The 19,249-nt window shown below is 43.7% G+C and overlaps 1 protein-coding gene across 1 annotated transcript in view; it reads left to right on the top strand.

Moving 5' to 3' along the window:
* Positions 1-19,249, top strand: part of WNK3 (WNK lysine deficient protein kinase 3) — a 114,851-nt gene that overhangs the window by 32,656 nt on the left and 62,946 nt on the right. Inside the window, exons 3-4 of the mRNA XM_055003282.1 lie at positions 14,850-15,022; positions 16,114-16,334. Of these exons, the coding sequence (XP_054859257.1) occupies positions 14,850-15,022; positions 16,114-16,334 (394 nt within the window). The remainder of the gene's footprint in view (positions 1-14,849; positions 15,023-16,113; positions 16,335-19,249) is intronic.

Genomic DNA, 19,249 nt, shown 5'->3' with positions numbered 1-19,249 from the left:
GGAAGTTCCTGGCTGAGCTTCCCCTGTGGTATTGGGGCTAGAGGGTGCTGGTGTCTCAGCTGCTAGCTGTGAGCCTTGATCAGCCAGCAGCTGCTGCTCATGATTGCTGGCTTCTGCTGAGTCAGGGCTAGGGCTGGCTACACAGAACTCTTCTTCTCCTGAGGAGTCCTGGCTGGCTACACGAGGCTCCTCTCCTCCAGAGGAGACCTCACTCTCAGACTGGGCTATGACAGTTAGACTCCATACAAGCTCAGATTTTTCCCACCAAGGAATGTATAACTCAGTTCCGAGTTACTCTGAACAAGGTGCACTCTTTCAGACACAAAAGCGCAAGGAAATCCAAAAGCTATTAGGTTTTATGGCCTCTCTGACACTGATAGTGACCGGCTCCAGCTGTTGCAGAATTGGTTTGTCAGGGTATTTCGTCCACACTATTAGAGCCCATACAAGTGGTTCTTGGTTCTGCGGATTATTCATAAAACCATGTCATGGTGGAACGATGAACGGAACCTAATGGTAGGGGACCCTGTTTGGTTCCAGCCCTGTTCCCCTCTCCATCTACACAGACACTTCCCTGTCTGGGTGGGGGGCTTACTCTGGAGACAATCATGCCAATGGCCTTTGGTCTCAACATGAGTCAAAGTTTCACATCAACCTTCTAGAACGAGGGGTTATCTGATTTGCCCTAAAAGCCTTCCTCCACCTGGTCAGGGGCAAGAATGTTCAGATAGGCATGGACAACACAAGTGCCATGTCTTATCTGAACAAACAGGGCGGCACGGTTTCTCTGTCCCTCTCTTGGGTATCCGCCCTGCTTTGGGAATGGCCCATCCAACATCAGGTTTCCCTCACAGCCATCCACATCGCTGGGGAGGACAACACTTAGGCAGATGCTTTGAGTCGCCCCAAGGATCTCAGTTACGAATGGTCCATCCATATGGATTTCCTTCAACCCTTGTTCTGAAACCGGGTGTTTCCAACAATAGACCTCTTTGCTACCGCACTCAACAAGAGGTGTCCCCAATACTGCTCTTGCGCAGGCAAAGGGAAATCCTCCCTAGGAGACGCTTTCCAAATATCCTGGTCAGGCAGTCTGCTGTACGCCTTCCCTCCTCTCCCTCTCATGATTTTTAACACTCAGCAAAATAACGAGAGAGAAGATATTGGCGATTGTAATTGCCCCTTATTGGCCAAGACAGGCTTGCTTCTCCACCCTGTCCAGAATGTCACAGTGAAGGACAAATGGGTTTCCACTGTCACCAACCCTTCTTCAGGACAGCGTGATTCTTTATCATGACATAGACACTCTTAAGCTGACAGCTTGGCTAGTGTCCCCTCTAGACTGCAGTTCTCTTCCCTAGTCAGAAACATAATTTTACAGAGTAGAAAGCCTTCTACCTGAAGGTCATACTCTGGGAAGTGGAAACGGTTCTCCCTTTGGGCCGTTGAACAGTGCCTAGCCCCATCTTCGACTCCCTTGCCATCTGTCTTAGATCCTTAATGGATTGGGACCTGCATATCTTCAGGATCCCCCTCTCCCTCTGTGTTCCCCGGAGGGCATTACACTCTGCAGATCAACATCTGTTGGTGGCCCCTGGCCCCAAGGATGTTGCCGTGCTGCCGGGCTTGTAAAACAGAGATGTTCCGTCAGGCCTAGGAGCGTGGTTGAGGAACTGGCGAACCACCCTGCCGGCCCCTGGCCTGTTTTGCTTTGTTCTGCTCCACTTTTTAATGAAATCTGTTGATTTTATTTCTATGATTTTAATTGTTATTTATTGTATTTTAAATTGTGGTTTTTATGATTTTACCTGCCCTGAGCCCGCTTGTGGGGAGGGTGGGATATAAATCCAACAAAATAAATAAATAAATAAACAAATCAGACTAAATTGTGTGATCATGCGTCTAGCATTCCTGTCTGAATGAACACTAGCGGAATGAAATAAGGTGCAGATGGTTTTGTGCCTAAAAATTAACTGCCTGAAGTAGTTCAACTTCTTGTCACTTAAGAGTAGTTGTGTTGGTTTTATAAAAAGAGAATTAAAAATGGGAACCGTTATTCCTTTAATTAAATTAATTAAATTAATTAAAGGAATAATTGGAACAGGATGCATGCCTTTAAGTTACCCAGAAATCTTCTTCAAAAGGAATTTAAATTCATTAAAGATACGGCTAGTTGCAGCTTAGTTATCAGGCTAGTTATCTTGCTTAGTTCCTTCTCTCAGCGCCCCCCCCCCCCCCTGTGATTCAAATGGATTCAAAGCTTGGATTTAGTTAGGAGCAGTTCCAATAAAACCATGAAAGGCCAATTCATTCTGTTACTACATCTAAATATTTCATCACAGGGAATGAGACAATTTATTCTAAAAAAGGGGATGACTCCGGACTATCCCAATAAGCTTCTTCTGCTTTTCAGCAGCTGTATTTATGATCCCTTCTTCATTGTTTCTGGTGCTCTTGGCTGGGGGTGGGGGATAAGCTAGGAACTGTTTATCCTTCAGCCCTCCAGTAATAACCCAGCTATCAGTTCATCTAAATGCCACTCAGGTTATTGTTTATTTTGGCTTATTAAAGGGTAAGAGATTATGTGAGGAGATCATCTTTTTAAAAGGTGGTCTGCAGAAAGGAAACAGAGAAACTGAACTAGTCATGGAAACTGGCTTCAAGAGGTAATTGATTAGCACTTACGCAAACAAAGAATTGTTGTCAGTGTTCAAGAGTTGGAAAGTTTTGGATTTGCTACTGTGGTTTGCAAACAGTTGATTGACTTTGGAACAACCTGTACAGCACCTGAAACCTCTGCAAAAGGAAAGATTATCTGCTCTTAAGTGTTACATCAGCTGGTTAAAGCAATAGCTGCATTTCAAACACAGTATTACCAGACAAAAGAATTAATGTGTAGCTGCCTCTTTAAAGACTGTTGAGGGTAGAGATGCTTTGATTTACGGGGGATCCTGTTAGCCTATCGGGGGCTGAAAATAACCTTTTAAAAATTTTGCTGTGTTTGCTCATTATAAACCACCAAAATGTTTGATGAAGTCAGTTTGCTCTTCAGTGTAGTAGAGAGGGTGGGCTTGTTGACATAACAAAACAGAAGTCCAGTGGCAACTTAAAAACTAACATTTATTGCAGCTTGAGATTTTGTGAGTCCGAACTCGCTTCTTCAAAAATAATTTTGGCAGTATTTATAAGAAAAGTCATGGGATGGGGGGCAGAGTTGGAGCAGAGAGGGGCTTGGTGTGATTCCCTGTGCAAGGGATTAGAACAGATTGGATTATTGCATGTAATGGATTATGAAAGAGGTGTCAGGCTCTAGCCTATCATGGGGTAGAAATAAAGTGTAGTATCGACATATTTTATCAAAGCAGCAGTCTGAAGCATAAGAAAAATTAACTAATGTAAAAGGGTTACAGTATGATACAATATGTTAACAAGAGCCAATTAAAATATCTTAAAAAGTGCGTCCTATTGAGCTAAGTAAGGAAATTCAAGTCTGTTTAGGCCTGGCTAAAAGATTGTGTTTTTATTTTTTGAGGAGGGTCTAATTCAGCCCTTCCATGTTGTATATTCTCTGCGAAGGGATTGCAAGAGACGGGGAGAACCTTTGACTTTAACATCTGTCCAGAAAGATTAAAATGTTCCTCCCCTGGTTTCTAAATGCTGTAATATCTAGTGTCAGATCTGTGTTCTCTCGCATAGGGACCATCCCATTTGTCCAAATGGGTACAGTAGAAAGGCATGTGATGGCAGCAGTTAAATTGGATGATGTGCCAGTGGATGAACCCAGGAAGGTGTAGCTGATGTTATTAGGTAGGTCCTGCGATAGTATTGCCTGAGTTTATACTCAAATGCGAGTCTAGGGCCGTTTCCACACTACTCGCCTTCAATCGGAACACCACGGAATGCTGCGAAAAAAATGCGGAAGATAGCGTTTTCTCGTGCGAGTTTCGGAGATATGTCTTCAAAATGGGTCATGGGGTCATCTTACATTCTCATACAAGTTATTAGTGTGTCCAATAATAATTTGTGTGTGTGCGTAACATTTTTAAGGTGGTTGTTTTGCATTCAGCGTTGTCTTCCTTCCAAGTAACTATGGTATATGGGGACAAAGTTGGTATCTATGTCTCTTACAGGGTTTGGTTCCTGGGTTTGTGTCCCTGTTTTGTGGTCCATAGTTTTTGATTGGAAATTGTTTAAAGTTGGGGAGCAGTCTGTAAGTGAGGGAAGGCCACCCAAGGCCAGTAGAAGAGAAAGATCCTTATCCAGAAGAGGCTGTGGGTCATTGATATGTTGAAGTGGTTCGAGCTGTAGGGCTGTAGTTGACAACCTGTGGTGCTCTGTTACCTTTTTCGGGGTTGTCTTATAGCAGGCTGGCTCTGGGTAGTACTCTCTTCCTTTACTTTACTGAGAATGTGCTGTAATCCTAAAAATGCTTTTTTGTAAACCTTGCCAGTGAGAGTCCCTGTCTGAGAGATCAGAACAAATGAAGTGCTTGGTTATAGACTATGGATTCCTTTAATATGTTCCTAGACCAGATTACAAAACTTTCAAAGAGATGGGACATAGGGCCATGGAAGATTTCAGTTTCCTTGATACCTGTTGGAAGTCAGACTCTTCTAAAAATGAAAGGTCTAATAAACAGCATCAACAGCAAATAACTGGTAGTGGAGACCCTAGGTAATAGCTTTGGAATTTAAAAGGTTGACATATTGGAATTTAAGATCTTGGGGAAGGGGAAGCAGAAGATAATCAGACATATGCACTGAATTTTAGAAAAATTAATTTCAACAAGCTCAAAGATATCTTTAAGAAATGGGAAAAGGAGACTGCCAGTAACTACCACCCAGTCAGCTTTACATCTATACTTGGAAAGGTTTTGGAATAAATTAGCCAGTCTAGCCTTGAGCATTTAGAAAAGAAGGCTGTGATTACCAGAAACCAGCATGGATTCCTCAAAAGTAAGTCCTGTAAGATTAATCTTAGCTCTTTTTTTGACAGAGTTACTACTTCTTTGGATCAGGGGAGTACACTGGACACAGTTTATCTTGATTTCAGTAAGGATTTTGATAGGGTTCCACATATTCTTGTTGACAAGTTGGTAAAACGTGGTATGCATTCTACTACTGTTAGGTGGATTTGTGACTGGTCGACATGTCACACTGTTAGTGGTCAGACTTGCCCTCGCAATATTAAGGCTTATGAATATGTCTATACCATAAGCCCCTTCTCTGCATTGTGTTTCAGGCACAAAATACTGCCCAAGCAGGCAGAAATATGGAAGCCAGATCCTGGTCGGGAGATGCAACGTGCTAGCATGTGAGGTGTCAGGCGAGGCCAGCTCTCAGGCCCCATGCCCCAGAGATGTGCAGAGATCCTAACACGATAGGGTCTTTCTGGAGTTCCTGAATTAATCACCACCGCAGTACACCCTACCAATCTTCCCTTATCCGCCCTCCTATTATCTGGCTACTCAGGGCTCTGATAGCCTTATCCATAATTGTGGGTTGTCAATCATCATCAATAACTTTGTTCCACCTGGGAAGACTTTATCAAACCTTCCCAGTTCATTGTCTCACCCTGGAGACCTCTTCTCAGTCCTTTGTCCCACCTGGGGACAACCATTAAGTCGTTGTTTTGGGGCAGAATATGCTATCTTGCCCCAAGGCATGTTCCACAGTGTAACTGGACTACCCCTCCGCCATAGTTGTGTGCATGCGCTCGGATCCAGCATCCAACCCCGGACCTCCATCCTAGCTCTTCCACCTTGACTTGCTGGTCACTCATCGCTCTCCCTCCCGGACACCCTCTTCTAGGTAACTATCACCCAATCCCTCCAACTCTGTCCAGTTTTCACCACTGCTTTCTAGTTAGCTCTGAGTGTGTATTGTGTGTGTTGTGTGTCGTTGATCTTTATTATTTTCAATACCCTCCCCCTTTTTGATTGAAACATCCGTCTGTTCATTGAAAGAGTTCTCTAGTCAGGACAATCCTCATATACACAGGTGGAGATCCCAAAGTTACTCGCCTCTTGCTGTCTCTCCTTGCATGCTGTTTCCCCCAACTTGCAAGGAGACCTCCTCATTGGGTAACAACATCAAAGGAGTGCTTGTAAATTGCTCTTCATCCTCTTGGAGAGGAGCGACAAGTGGAGGGCCTCGGGAATCTGTCAGGCCTTGGTTGTTCAACATCTTTTTAAATCACTTGGATGAAGAAATAGAGCAGATGCTCATTAAATTTGCAGACGATACTAAATTCAGAGGGGTAACTAATACAATAGGAGATAGAATCAAGATGCAGGATGATCTTGACATGCTGGAAAACTGGGCTAAACCTGACAAGATGAATTTTAACCGAGGTAAATGCAGAGTTCTGCATTTAGGTAGGAAAAATCAAAGGCATAATTATAGGATGGGGGGGACTTGTTTTGTCCATACTACATGTGAAAAGCTGGGGGGGGGGTCTTAGTAGACCATACAGTGAACACATGTCAGCAACGTGATGCATCAGCCAAAAAGGAAAATGCAAATTTGGGCTGCACCAACAGAACTATAGTGTCTAGATCACGCAAAGCGATTGTATCACTTTGCTCTGTTCTTGAGTACTGTGTACAGTTTTGTCCACTGCAATTTAAGAAGGAAGTTGAGAAGCTGGAATGTATCCAAAGGAGAACTACAAAGTTGGTGAGGGGTCTGGAGACCAATGAGGAAAGGTTGAGGGGGTTGGGTATGTTTAGCATGGAGACAACTGAGAGGTGATATGATCGCCAACTTCACATATTTGAAGGCCTGTCACATAGAGAGGATGGAGCGGAATTATTTTCTGTTGCCTTAGAGGGCCAGACCAGAATCATCGGGTTAAAATTAAACCCAAAGTGTTTTTGGCTAAACAGGTAGAAGAATTTCCTGACAATTAGAACTTCCTTGGAAGGTAGTGGTCCCTCCTCCTTTGAAGGTTTTTGAGCAGAAACTAGGTGGCCATCTGTCAGCAGTGCTGACTCTGTGACGACAGGAAGAGGGAGATTGGACAGAGCAAACCAAGAGTAATGCCGATAGCCATTTTGGTGTCAGGAAGGAAACTTCCTCCGGTCCAGATTGGCCATGGATCTTGCAGGGGTTTCGCCTTCCTCTGGGCATAGAGCAGTAGTCACTGGGGAGCGGGGAGGGTAGCTGTGAGTTTCCTGCATTTTGCGGGGGGGGGGGGTGGACTAAATGACCCCTGGGGTCCGTTCCTACTCTTTGTTTCAATAGAAGTTGGAAGCAGGCAAGTATCTCTGGTGATGGAGGGTTTTCAGTATAAGGTGGTGGTGCTTGTGTGTTTGTTGCCTAGTTTCATAGTGGTGTGTCCAAGAAACGTTCCTGTAGCATGGTGATGTTAACATAAGCCAAAATCTAACCGGCGGAGGGGGGGCGGGATGTCATCTGGTAAGACAAGTTCACATCTGAAAGGACACTGGATTGAGTTCCAGTTTCTATAGAAATCCCACGTTGGCGTGTATAGTGTGCTTTAATTATTCACGTACCTCAGAGAGCAATTGCAATCCTACTCAGAATCCTACTCAAGTCTAATCAATGGGAGCAACTCACAGTAAAGTGTTCTTCGGATAGCAGAGTCAGTTTTTCCCATCTATAAGAGATGGAGAAAAATATTCCGCAATACTTTCATGAAGTTAATATTAATATAACGGAGTTTTGGAAGAGTGTGCCATTATTTATCCAGCATTATTATTTTCGTGATACCTAGATGCCTCTGCTGGGTTGGCACACTTTTGTTTCAGCTGCTACTTTAATACAAATGGCAGCCCTTATTCCCAAGAGCTCATGTTCTTACATAAATGGAAGGTCGACTGGTTTTCTTGAATAACCTTGACAATATGAAGACAGTTGCCGGCATCTAAACTTGAGAAACTAGCTGAGGGTTGAAAACCCTTAATGTGAGAATGGCGGCTGCCAGTCTCAGAAAGGTTTTATATGAACTATACTGAAATAGTTTGTTGTTGCAGTTGTAACTTGCTAAGTTGCTATCTGTTTCTTTAATTTTAAACAACACAGTATAGAACGGTCTTAAAATCTATTATGTCTTTTAGGAAGCACATGAATTAGTATATTATGTTGTTCAGTGAAGCAGAAGAATTTCCTGTTCTAGTACCAGTTTAGTTCATAGTTTGCTTTCTTGTTGAAATAGTTAACCATGCAGGATGGGGTGGGGTAGGAATAAACCTATTTGATCATCATCAGTCTTTATTGTGTTAGCAAAAAGCTATAGCAAAAATACAAGAAAAATTAAATGTCCATCAAGATAAAATTTAAAATACAATGCAGAAGGATTAAAATACAGAATCAACATATAAATATCTAATAATAAAACATCATACAATCCAAAGACTAATGACCCAGAGTAGAGCAATTACTGGTCAACCCGTTCAAACTTAACAGCTTGCTGGTTATACATTGAGAGCAATGCTTGGTTAACGGGGTTGTGTTTGTCACATGATACTCTCCAACACAGGCAGGCCTTTCTGCAACTAAGAATGTTATAATTTCACCAAGAAGCTGTTCAGCGTTAAAAAAAATCAACTACAATACTGAATTTATCTTGTTTGCTATGTGGGTGCTTCTGGAGCAGCTACAAAAATAACCTGTGGGTGAGCTCCAAGGGAAATATACTCTCTCAGGGTCTGGGATAACCAGCAGGTGCTGCTGTGCTGAGCGGAATTGCTGCATGGGCTCGATACTCGGAGCAGGGCTGCATGTTACACATTTTTACTAATATTCTCTCTGTTTTCTCTTGGTGTTGAAGCCAGTAGATGACCACCACAAAGGTTGCAGAATACATGTGATATGCTCCCTGTAGCCCTACCCTGACAACAATTCGAAACTGCACCAACTGCAGTTCCGAATCACCTTTGAGGGTGATCCTACATAGAATCTACGACAGCAGTCTCCCAACAGAGGGAACACGTGTATGCCAAATGTAGTTCTAAAAAGCACTTTTGACCACCGTGGACGCCTCTTTCACCAATAAGTGCTACATCTAATAAGACTACCAAAAACACTTCATGGCGTCTGTCGAAGAAAGCTGGGCGACTGGTGAGCTGCCATAGTGTTGTAGCTTGCATGAAAAGCAAAGCTCGGTTAAAGCAAATTAATCTGTTTGAACTAGGCATTTGTACGGTTTGGAAGCAGAACTCAAGGGGAGTGTAGGATTCAGCATTTGGTAACATGATGTCAGGGTAGATTGCATGCCCCAGTTGTTAGGGTGCTCAGTGTTCCGCTCCTGAACGCTGCCCAACACTCATTAACACCAGTGGAAAATAAATCAGCTTCAGACTAAATTGCTCATTTCATAAACCTGGGCAAATATAAATGCCTTTTTGCTGCAACCAAAACCTCCTCTGTGTGTAAGAAAGAGAGAGAGAAATTAAAAGCTTTTTTTTCTGGCACTGCATGTTTCTTGGGGTCAGTTTTTTGTATGTCCAATTTGGTTGTTTTAAATAAACCAATAACAAAAAACAGTTATTCCACCATCTATTGTATTTTATCCATTCAGAAGAAACAATAAAATGGTTGCAGCTTGCTACAGCACTCATCATCATTAGTTTTGCTAATTGCCTCTTGCTGATCACTTAGATATATCTGATAGATTTTGTATACACATGCAGAATTGAGTTGTTCAGAAATCCTTGATTTGTCTTTTCAGTTAAAATGCTTGAGTTCAGTGATTGTTCAAAGCCTCATAAATGGGAATAGGGGCAGGCTTTACTTTTCTTTGGACTGTCCAAGGATCTATACTTTGATTATTACTGTTTCCCTTCCCCTCTTCTTTTCTTGGCTTTGTTGCATGTCTGTGCTGCCAAAATTGCGCTAGCTGAGCATCAATGCCAAAGAATTAAAGGGGGGTGCCAATTTAAACTCACTTAGCTGCCATCATACAAAGAACATGGACACAGTAAAGATGAGCCATTTTGTGGTGCACTGTGTTTAAACAATCAATAGATTGCGTGTCTTTCATGTGCCTGCCCCATGCTTAAGCATCTGGCTTAGTTTTAAGGTAAGTGTGATGTTTTGGTGACGGGAAGAAGGAAATAACTTGCCCATGTGTAACTGTTATCTTAATATTCATGACTTTTTTGATTCAATACTTTCAGTAAACTATAGAGGCAGAAGTAGGTCAAGATTTAGCCTAGGGCATATCTTACACTTTTACGCTCATGAACACAGAATCCTCTGTTGGGCTAGTGTTTGTTTGTAATTGCAAAGTTTGTCCTTGGAGATTATAGATCACTGGAAGCTTGCTTGTACTGGTTTAAAGTGTTTTTACTCTGAATGCTCTTAGGGCTGTGGGCCCTCAGGTTGCCAGAGCCACTTTCCACCCCTTCGTTGTCCTGCTAGCCCTTCCCCATGAGCTCCTCAGAAATGGAGCTGTAGAGTTGCATCACCCAGGCCACTGCATACTCCTAGGAGGGCTCCTGGTTTGCTCTGTCTCTCTCTCTCTTCGCTGTCTGTCACAGCTCCTTCCTTCTTCTCTTCGGTCCATCTCTGGAGACTCCCTTATATGCCTCTCCCTCAGCTCCAGCCCCACCCCCCATTCCCACTCCCAGCAAGGGATCCCGGTGCCACTACTGGCGGGCAATCTCCAGGCTGGAGACTTTGAGCTACCTGGTGGTCACCTGCCACGTGCAGGCACCCTGGGAGCACATGTGGTGCACACGCTTCCTGCAGATGCAACAACATTACTTCCAGAAGTGATGTCATTGCACCAGCTGTCAGAGTGCTCCCACGCTTTGGAGGGGCCGGTTTTGGCCCCCCAAAAATCAACCCTGCGCAAAGCATGGGAGCATTCCATGGGGTCAGCGCGGTGATGTCACTTCCAGGAGTGCGCATTTGAGGAAGATTGTCCTGGTAAGTACCGGGTCTCCCCTCCCTCCTGCTAGGAAGGTATAGAGACCTGGCAACCCTACCCCCAGGGTGTGGGCGAATCCCAGGGCTAGGGGCTGGAGCAACACAAGGAGGGGGCTCCAGCTTTGCTAGGAACGGCTCCTGGCTCTACCCTCCGCCCTGTCGGCCAGGGCTTCTGATTGGGCTGGTGAGGAGGCCTGGCCCTGGTCAGAGGCTGACTCGGGGATGGTCCCAGAGCAGCCTCCCGGGTGCAACTCCCAACCTGAGCTGAAGAGAATGATGTTGTCTGTCTGTGCCAACACTTTATCAGCTAGCTGCTGGAAGATTGCTGCCACCCCATATAGGCTCAAGAAAGAGCCCTTGTGGGTGGCGACGGCTGTCTTCTCCCAATCCTCAGAGAGCATAGGCACCTGCCAATAGATCTTGATTAGATTTCATGCCTACAAGTAATGGGCCATTCTGCACCTCTGCTCAAGCACCTCTGCCTGAGGCATGGGATCAAACTATGTGAGTTTATTAACCGTTTGATAATCTACAGAGAATCTAATGTCCCATATGGTTTAGGCACCATAACAATAGATATATGCTACGCACTATAGGATGGCTCAGTTATGTCAAGGTGAAGCGTGTCCTCCACAGGCCACAGCCTCCCACCTCTTCTGAGGGAAGGGTCTCCAGGCAGCTAATGCCACCTGCCCTGTGGGGAAGGTGTGGCATGGGCCAAGATTGAGGTTCCTCCAGGGCATCAGGAGAACATTCCCGGTACCTCCTGGGACAAGTCTCTTAGCTGTTCTGCCTGAGCAGGGGACCAGTCCTTGCCCGGCTCCAGACTGGCCGTCACCTTCTCTACTGGCCCCCATAGCAGTTCTCCTTCGCTCATCTTCAGCGGTTCATCTCACTTGCATTGTGGGGTGGCCTGTTTTTACCACTTTTTCAGGTTGTTTATATGGAGGTGCTTCTGGTGCTGATGGTCTGGTCCACACTGTACCTCATAGGACATCTGTCCTAAGACCTGAGAGATGTTAAAATGACCTTGCCCGGGGGGTGTGTGTGTCTCCCTTCCCATGCCCATAACCTTGCAGCTGACAAGGACCCAACCTCCTTTGTGCAGCTGCCAGACCCCTCGTTTGTACTGTGCCTTTTGTTAGCCTTGGGCTGCCTGGAGGTTTCGCCTTCCCCTTCCCAGGCTTGTTCTTGCAGCACACACATACATCAGGTGGGAAAAAGATAAAAGACTCTATGTGGCTCTGGGTAAAAATGTTAAGGGCTGGGAGCGCAGGGAAGTCATGATTTAGGAAGGGAAAGAAGGATACTGCAAATAAACGGCTGGCTATGTCGATGGTGTCCTCAGGAAAGGTTTGGGTTTTTTGGACCATGGTTTACGCTTTTGAGTTGAAGCTCTTCTGTTGAGAGAGAGTTTGCACCTCACGAGGGTAGGAAAAATATGTTTGCTGAGAGACTTGCAAACCTGATAAGGAGGGCTTTAAACTAAATTCTACGCACGCGAGAGAGAGAAATTCAAAGCCTATAACTGGAGACAAGAACACTAAGCTTTGCGGGGAGTGGCGCATATGCTATGAAACATTAACTCGCAGGTAAGTACAGAAACAAAAATCTCAGGGCATATAACTCAAGGATCCCGATCTCTCTACACTAATGCGCAGAGTATGGGAAACAAAGAAGGCAACGATGACATAATAGGCATTACTGAAACTTAGTGGAATGACACTCACTATTAGAATACTAGGATTGAGGGATACAACTTGTTTAGAAGAGCTAGACAAATAAGGAAGGGGGAAGAGTAGCATTATATGTAAAGGAGGTATATACTTGTGAGGAAATACATGTATCTGAGCATGGAAGTCCAGTTGAGAGTCTCCGGGTAAAAATAAAACGAGTAAGAAATAATAATGTTATTATGGTGGAGGACTTGGATGTGACACTTCTAGTACAAATTACAAAGTTCTCAAAAAGATGGGACACAGTGGTCCTGGGAGATTTCAGTTACCCAGATACCTGTTGGAAGTCTAACTCTCCTAAAAATGAAAGGTCAAATAATTTCCTGATTTGTTGTGCTTATAACTTCATTTTTCAGAAAGGGGAAATAAAGGGCTCTGCTATCTTGGACTTGATTCTCAGCAATAGGGAACAACTGGTTAAAGAAGTGGAAGTACTGGGCACCCTGCGTAGCAGTGACCATGTAATTTCAGAATTTGTGGTCTTGGGGGAGTCAGACATATAGGTTGGACTTCAGGAAAGCAAACTTTAACAAATTGAAAATTATGCTAGGTAGAATCCCATGGTCAGAAATACTTAAGGCGAAGGGAGTTCAAGAGGGGTGGGAGTTTCTTAAAGGCGAAATATTGAAGGCACAATCATAAATCAGAAGGAAAAACGGGAGGAGCCTAAAGAAGTCAAGGTGGCTCCATAAACAGCTTTCTAATGAATTGAGAAATAAAAAAGTCTCATTCAGGAAATGGAAGGCCTTATAACCAAGGATGAATATCAACAAATAACCAATGCTTGTAGGGACAGTGTTAGAAAAGCACTGGTTAGCAAGAGAGGCTAAAAACAAACAAACAAAAGGTTCTTTGCTTATGTTCAGAGTAAGAAAAAGAGCTAGGACATGGTAGGCCCATTGCAGGGACAGGGAAGTGAAATTGTAACAGGCGATGAAGAGAGGGCAGAAGTGCTCAATTCCTACTTTTCCTCAGTCTTCTCCTGAGAGGGAGATGGTGCTCAACATGACAATAACAGAACACACGATGCAGAAAGGGAGTTACAACCTAGGATCGGCATAGGGGTGGTACCTAAACACCTAGTTTCTTTAAATGAAACTAAGTCCTCGGGGTCAGATAAATTACATCCAAGGATACTATAAGAACTCACGGATGTAATGTCTGAGCCTCTGTCCATTATTTTTGAGCATTTTTGGAGAGCTGGCGAGGTGCCAGAAGATTGGAGGCAGGCAAATGTTGTCCCCGTCTTCAAGAAGGGGGAAAAGGAGGATCCAGGTAACTTCCGACCCATGAGTTTGATGTCAATACCTGGAAAAGTTTTAGAACACATCACCAGTCAGTTCGTGAGCATTTAGAAAGGATGGCTGTGATTACTAAGAGCCAGCATGGGTTTCTCAGGAACAAATCATGTCGGACTAACCTTATCTCTTTTTTTGAGAATGTCACTACATTGCTGGATCAGGGGAATGCTGTCGACATAGTTTATCTCGATTTTGATAAGGTTCCACATAATGTCCTTATTGACAAGTTCGGATCCTGTTACTGTTAGGTGGATCTGTAATTGGATGATAGATCGCATCAAGATCATTCTGTATCCCCTGATTAACAAGCACACTTTGGGTGCATCCTCTTGGAGAAGAGTGACACGTGGAGTGCCTCAGGGATTGGTCCTGGGACCTTAGTTCTTGTGGCCCCTTTTTACTTGCCCAGGGAAATGCTGATCGCTACTTTGGGGTCAGGAAGCAGTTTTCCCGAGGCCAGTTTGGCGAGGGATCCTGCAGGGGTTTTGTCATCTTCGGGGCATTAAGCAGAAGTTACTGGGTGTGTGTGTGGGGGGGGGAGTAGTTGTGAATTTTTTGCATTGTCCAGGGGGTTGGACTAGATCCCTTCCAATCCTATGATTCTGTGAACTCAAGAGTGGGAAGCTGCCGTTAAAAGACAATTACATTTTTCTCCAGGCCTTTTGGCAACCCTACATGGGGCTTAAGATCCAACTTAACATGACACTCCTCCTGACTTTTCAGACAGTGGCTTTGTAAACCCTTTTTGTTTTTTTTGCGGATCATACCTCTGTCCATTATTTACACCACTGATCTGTGGTTACAGATCAAGCAACGTCCCAACTTGCTCAGCCTTCTAGGTGCAGTTAGCATCATCATAGCTAAACGGCTGTTTGTCCTAGGCAGTGTAATAAATGCATTTTTTCCTATCATTTCAGGACAGGAAGCTGACAAAAGCAGAACAGCAGAGATTTAAAGAAGAAGCTGAGATGCTTAAGGGGCTGCAGCACCCTAACATTGTCCGATTTTATGATTCCTGGGAATCCACAGTTAAAGGAAAGAAGTGCATCGTATTGGTAACTGAGCTGATGACATCTGGCACTCTGAAAACGTGTGTGTCCCTGACCTTTTCGGTGCAAGCTTGGGTCCTGTGCCCACTTTCTGTTACAATTAGATTACAAACAAGCTGCAGTTAGTCTACTTCAAGGATTCCAAGCAGGCCAGACTTCCTAAGAAGGGCTGGCTGGGGGTGGGGGGAATGTGCTTGTTTTTCTGTCTTGGGGCTAAGAGAGCACAGCTAAGTCAGTAGAAATTGTGTGAAAGTACACGATGAAGGTGTAGCATGCATGGAATATAAACAGGGGAGATGGAAAGCCTGCTGTGTAATTTTGGCCTGATTTCCTCTAGCCCCACCTTAGGTTCTGAACTGCTAGGGGAACGGCTCTTTAGCCTTTCCTGAAAACCCTTAAACATCTTGGTTGCCATCTTCTACATTTTTGGATGCTTATTCAGTTTGCTCGTATGTTAGATGCCTTAGTATATAATGTCTACCAGATCGCCCTTATCCATACGCTTGTTAATCCTCTCAAAGAACTCCATAAGGCTGGACTTCCCTTTGCAGAAGCCAATCAGATCCTCCCTTCGCGGGCTTCGTTCCTCTCTATCCGTGATCGCCCACATGGTGCCAGCGGACGCCTGGCTGCCCACCGTTGTGCTTCCTGGCACTTCCTTCCTTCCTCCTCAAAACAGAGAGCTAAGCCTAAGATCAGGGGGAACTTCAGAAGAGTTCAGGAGACATCACGTTTATATCTGTAGGGGACGCTCATTCAGACGCAGCTGCCTCAGTCATAAAACGACCCTTGACTTGGGACCTCCCAACATTTTGTGACTGAGCCAGGCCCTAAGGCAGCCATTTTGTGGTGCTGCCCATTACCAGTACATTTATTACGTTACATCAGTTTGCCTCTGTTTTGTTTAAACATTGTTTCAGTTTTGTATCAGACTTCTATTTGTTCTTCAAAATTCTGCTATCTATGCCTTATTTGTATTGTCTGTTGAATGTCCCAACTGTTGGTCATATTGAATAACACTGTGTTATCCACCTTGAGTCTCAGTGAGAAAGGCAGGCTATAAATAACGTAAATAAATGAAAAGTAAAATAAAGATGCCTCCTGACCATCTGCAGTTCTCTTGTCCTCGTAGGTACTTAAAGCGTTTCAAAGTCATGAAGCCCAAAGTCTTAAGGAGCTGGTGCCGCCAGATCTTAAAAGGGCTGCAGTTCCTGCACACCAGGACCCCTCCCATCATCCACCGGGATCTGAAATGTGACAACATTTTCATCACAGGCCCCACTGGCTCAGTGAAGATTGGGGACCTAGGACTGGCCACCTTAATGCGCACGTCCTTCGCTAAGAGTGTCATTGGTGAATATTGTGTGTTTGCTTAGTCCATTGGAGAATCTCTTGGGGCAAGTGTGTAACCCGATTCTGCAGTTGCTTTCACAAAAACTGTTCAAGCGAAGTCCTCTGAAGGTAGATTACCTGGAGAGAAAATGTCCTGCCGCCTTGATAGAGTCTTGCCAGGTGATAGAATTTACCTCCATGTCATGAAAAGCTTCACTTGCCCATTTCCAGACCTTAAGCCTCTATTAAAGAGGCGGGACATGAGAGAAAATTACATTTATAAAACTGACTGCATATTTCCTTTATGGCGACCACATATGGGACATGTTTAGAGTATTGTGGAATGTGCTGCAGTATCCCTTGCATTCACCACTTCTTGTATGCTTTAAAGAATTTCTTTGCTTAGGAGGTCTGCTGCCGCTTAGGAGTTTGAGTTGCCAAGTTCAGACCTATCAGTAGGCCTGTTCCCGTTTTGTTTATATAAATAGGCAAGCGGATGAACAGTTTCTTCAACCACATTATTTCTTTTCTAAGAGGCCCACGTGTGAGCTCTGAACTTAAGTCTTCGTTCTGCACTTGGGTTATGTTTCTCCATGTGTGAATAGTAGAAGCAGCCTCAAATCTGAGCTGTCAGAAGTGGGTCCTAAGCTGCCATGATGTGGCTATTTCTCTGGGTAGAGTCACAGCTAGTTTTGCGGGGTTGCAGCAGCCCTTTGCTTTGATTTCATAAATTGTCCTGGTTGAATGGTGAATACAGGTCCAGTTTAATTTGATCCAATAGCACAGGTACTACTATTACTATTAATTATTTCCAAAAGAGTCCCAACAGCTTCTTATTCTTCTGGAGGAAAAATATTTAATTATAGCTAAAATCTCTGAATAGAAATTATTGAAACAAGTATTTGTTTGGTAGGAGTGGCTTCCACAGCTCCAAACTGCCAAGTGCTTACAGTTGGTTTTCAAATGTAATCTTTCAGTTTTGGTTACTAAGAAGCTCTAAAAACGTGCAACTTTTCATTACAGCTTTCTAGAATTATCTTTGTTTTTATGAACTTAAATAGCATTGTTTCTATTTAGATGTCATATTTATTCATCTATTATATGCTGTCAAGCTGCTTCCAATTTATGGCAACCCTATGAATGAGTGAGCCAAGGAAAAGAAAACCTTCAACCATTTCTTCATTGTCAACCTCTTAAAAGTTATGTAATTCCTTGGCAGTCATTACTTTTGTCTTCTTGATATTCAGCTGTAATCCTGACTTCTACTTGTACTCCTACTGACTTCATCAGGAGTCATTTCAGATCTTCACTATTTTCTGCCAGTAATGTAGTGACATCTGCATATCTCAAATTGTTGAAGTTCCTTCCCCCAGTTTTCACTCCACCTTTATCTAAATCTGATCCAGCTTTCCTGATGATATTCTGCATATAGATTGATCAGATTGGAATTTATTACATAGACGTGTGGCGTTTTAGAGGGACCTCTTTAAAGTTTCTTCACCCCATTCCTCTGTACTGAAAAATTAACTTTGACTAGAAAAGTTGTATAATACGTACCTAAAAACTTTCCAGTGATGACAACTCCAAAGTCTCTCTAGTATTCTCCTCTAGTATCCAAATGACCTGACCACCAAGTGTCCTTCTTGTTCATTTGAATTCATTTCTGCCATCCTTTCTCTTCTCCTCAAGGTGTAACTTGTTATAGTCCTGATATGTTTTCCTCTGTGAGGTAAAAAGTAGCTGGGGTGGGGGACAAGGGGAAAGCAGCACCTGGAAATAGTTAACCTCTCCCTTCCAGTGTCACAACAAACCCAGTCTGATGCACATGCTGTGGCTGGCATTTGCTATTTTTTAAAAAAATCAGAGGGGTCCCACCATGGGTCTCCAGCTATCACGTTCAGTGTGGCTCTTTTTGGCCACATGCAACAACTGAGGGATTCAAACTGGATTCCGAAAAGGAAGAGGCACTGGAGATCACATCGCAAACCTAAATGGTAAACGGAGAAAATCAACCTGTGTTGTATAGACTACAGCAAAGCTTCTGACTGTGTGGATCATAAAAAGCTAAGGATGGTGTTCAGAGAAATGGGAGTGCCACGACATCTGACTGTGTTGATGCGCAACTGTACTCTGGACAAGAGGCTACTGTCAGGACAGAATATGGGGGAACAGAATGGTTTCCAGTTGGCAAGGGTGTCAGACAAGGATGCATATTATCTCCCTACCTGTTCAAACTGTATGTAGGACGTATCATAAGGAAATTTGGATTAGATTTAGAAGACGGTGGAGTGAAAATCGGTGGAAGGAACATTAACAATTCGATATATGCAGGTGGTACCACTTTACTGGCAGAAATCAATAAAGACTTCAAACGACTATGGTTAAAGAAGAAAGTGCCAAAGCAAGATTACAGCTGAACATCAAGAAGATAAAAGTAATGACTACAGAGGAATTAGAAAATTTTAAGGTTGGCAGTGAAGAAATTGAAATTGTTCCAAGATTTTCCCTTCCTTGGCTCAATCATCAACCAAAAGGGAGTCTGCGCCCAGAAGGAGATTGAGTCTTGGTAGAGCAGCTGTGAGGGAACTCGAAAAGATCCTTAAAGATAAGAATGTCTCTCTGGGGACCAAGAACAAGATAACCCTCACTATTGTATTCCCCATTACTATGTATGGGTATGAAAGATGAACACTAAAGGAAGCCGACAGGAAGAAAATTGATTCATCTGAAATGTGGTGCTGGAGGAGAGTTTTTTGGATACCACGAATAGCCTAAAAGACCAATAAGTGTATCTGTTGCAAGAATTTAGTTACATGGGATGAATCAGCCGTGAACCTAGTCTCACAATATCCCACCCCCATTTCCCAAGTGGTTCTTGAAACACAACATGTTTTTTTTCCCCCTACTGATTCAACGTGACATATGTCTGTATCCTA

The sequence above is a fragment of the Eublepharis macularius genome, chromosome 19 (assembly GCF_028583425.1).
Source record: "Eublepharis macularius isolate TG4126 chromosome 19, MPM_Emac_v1.0, whole genome shotgun sequence".
In the NCBI taxonomy this organism is placed as follows: Eukaryota; Metazoa; Chordata; class Lepidosauria; order Squamata; family Eublepharidae; genus Eublepharis; species Eublepharis macularius.
The sequence above is the reverse complement of the archived record's forward strand: the minus strand, read 5'-3'. Positions and strand labels throughout refer to the sequence as shown.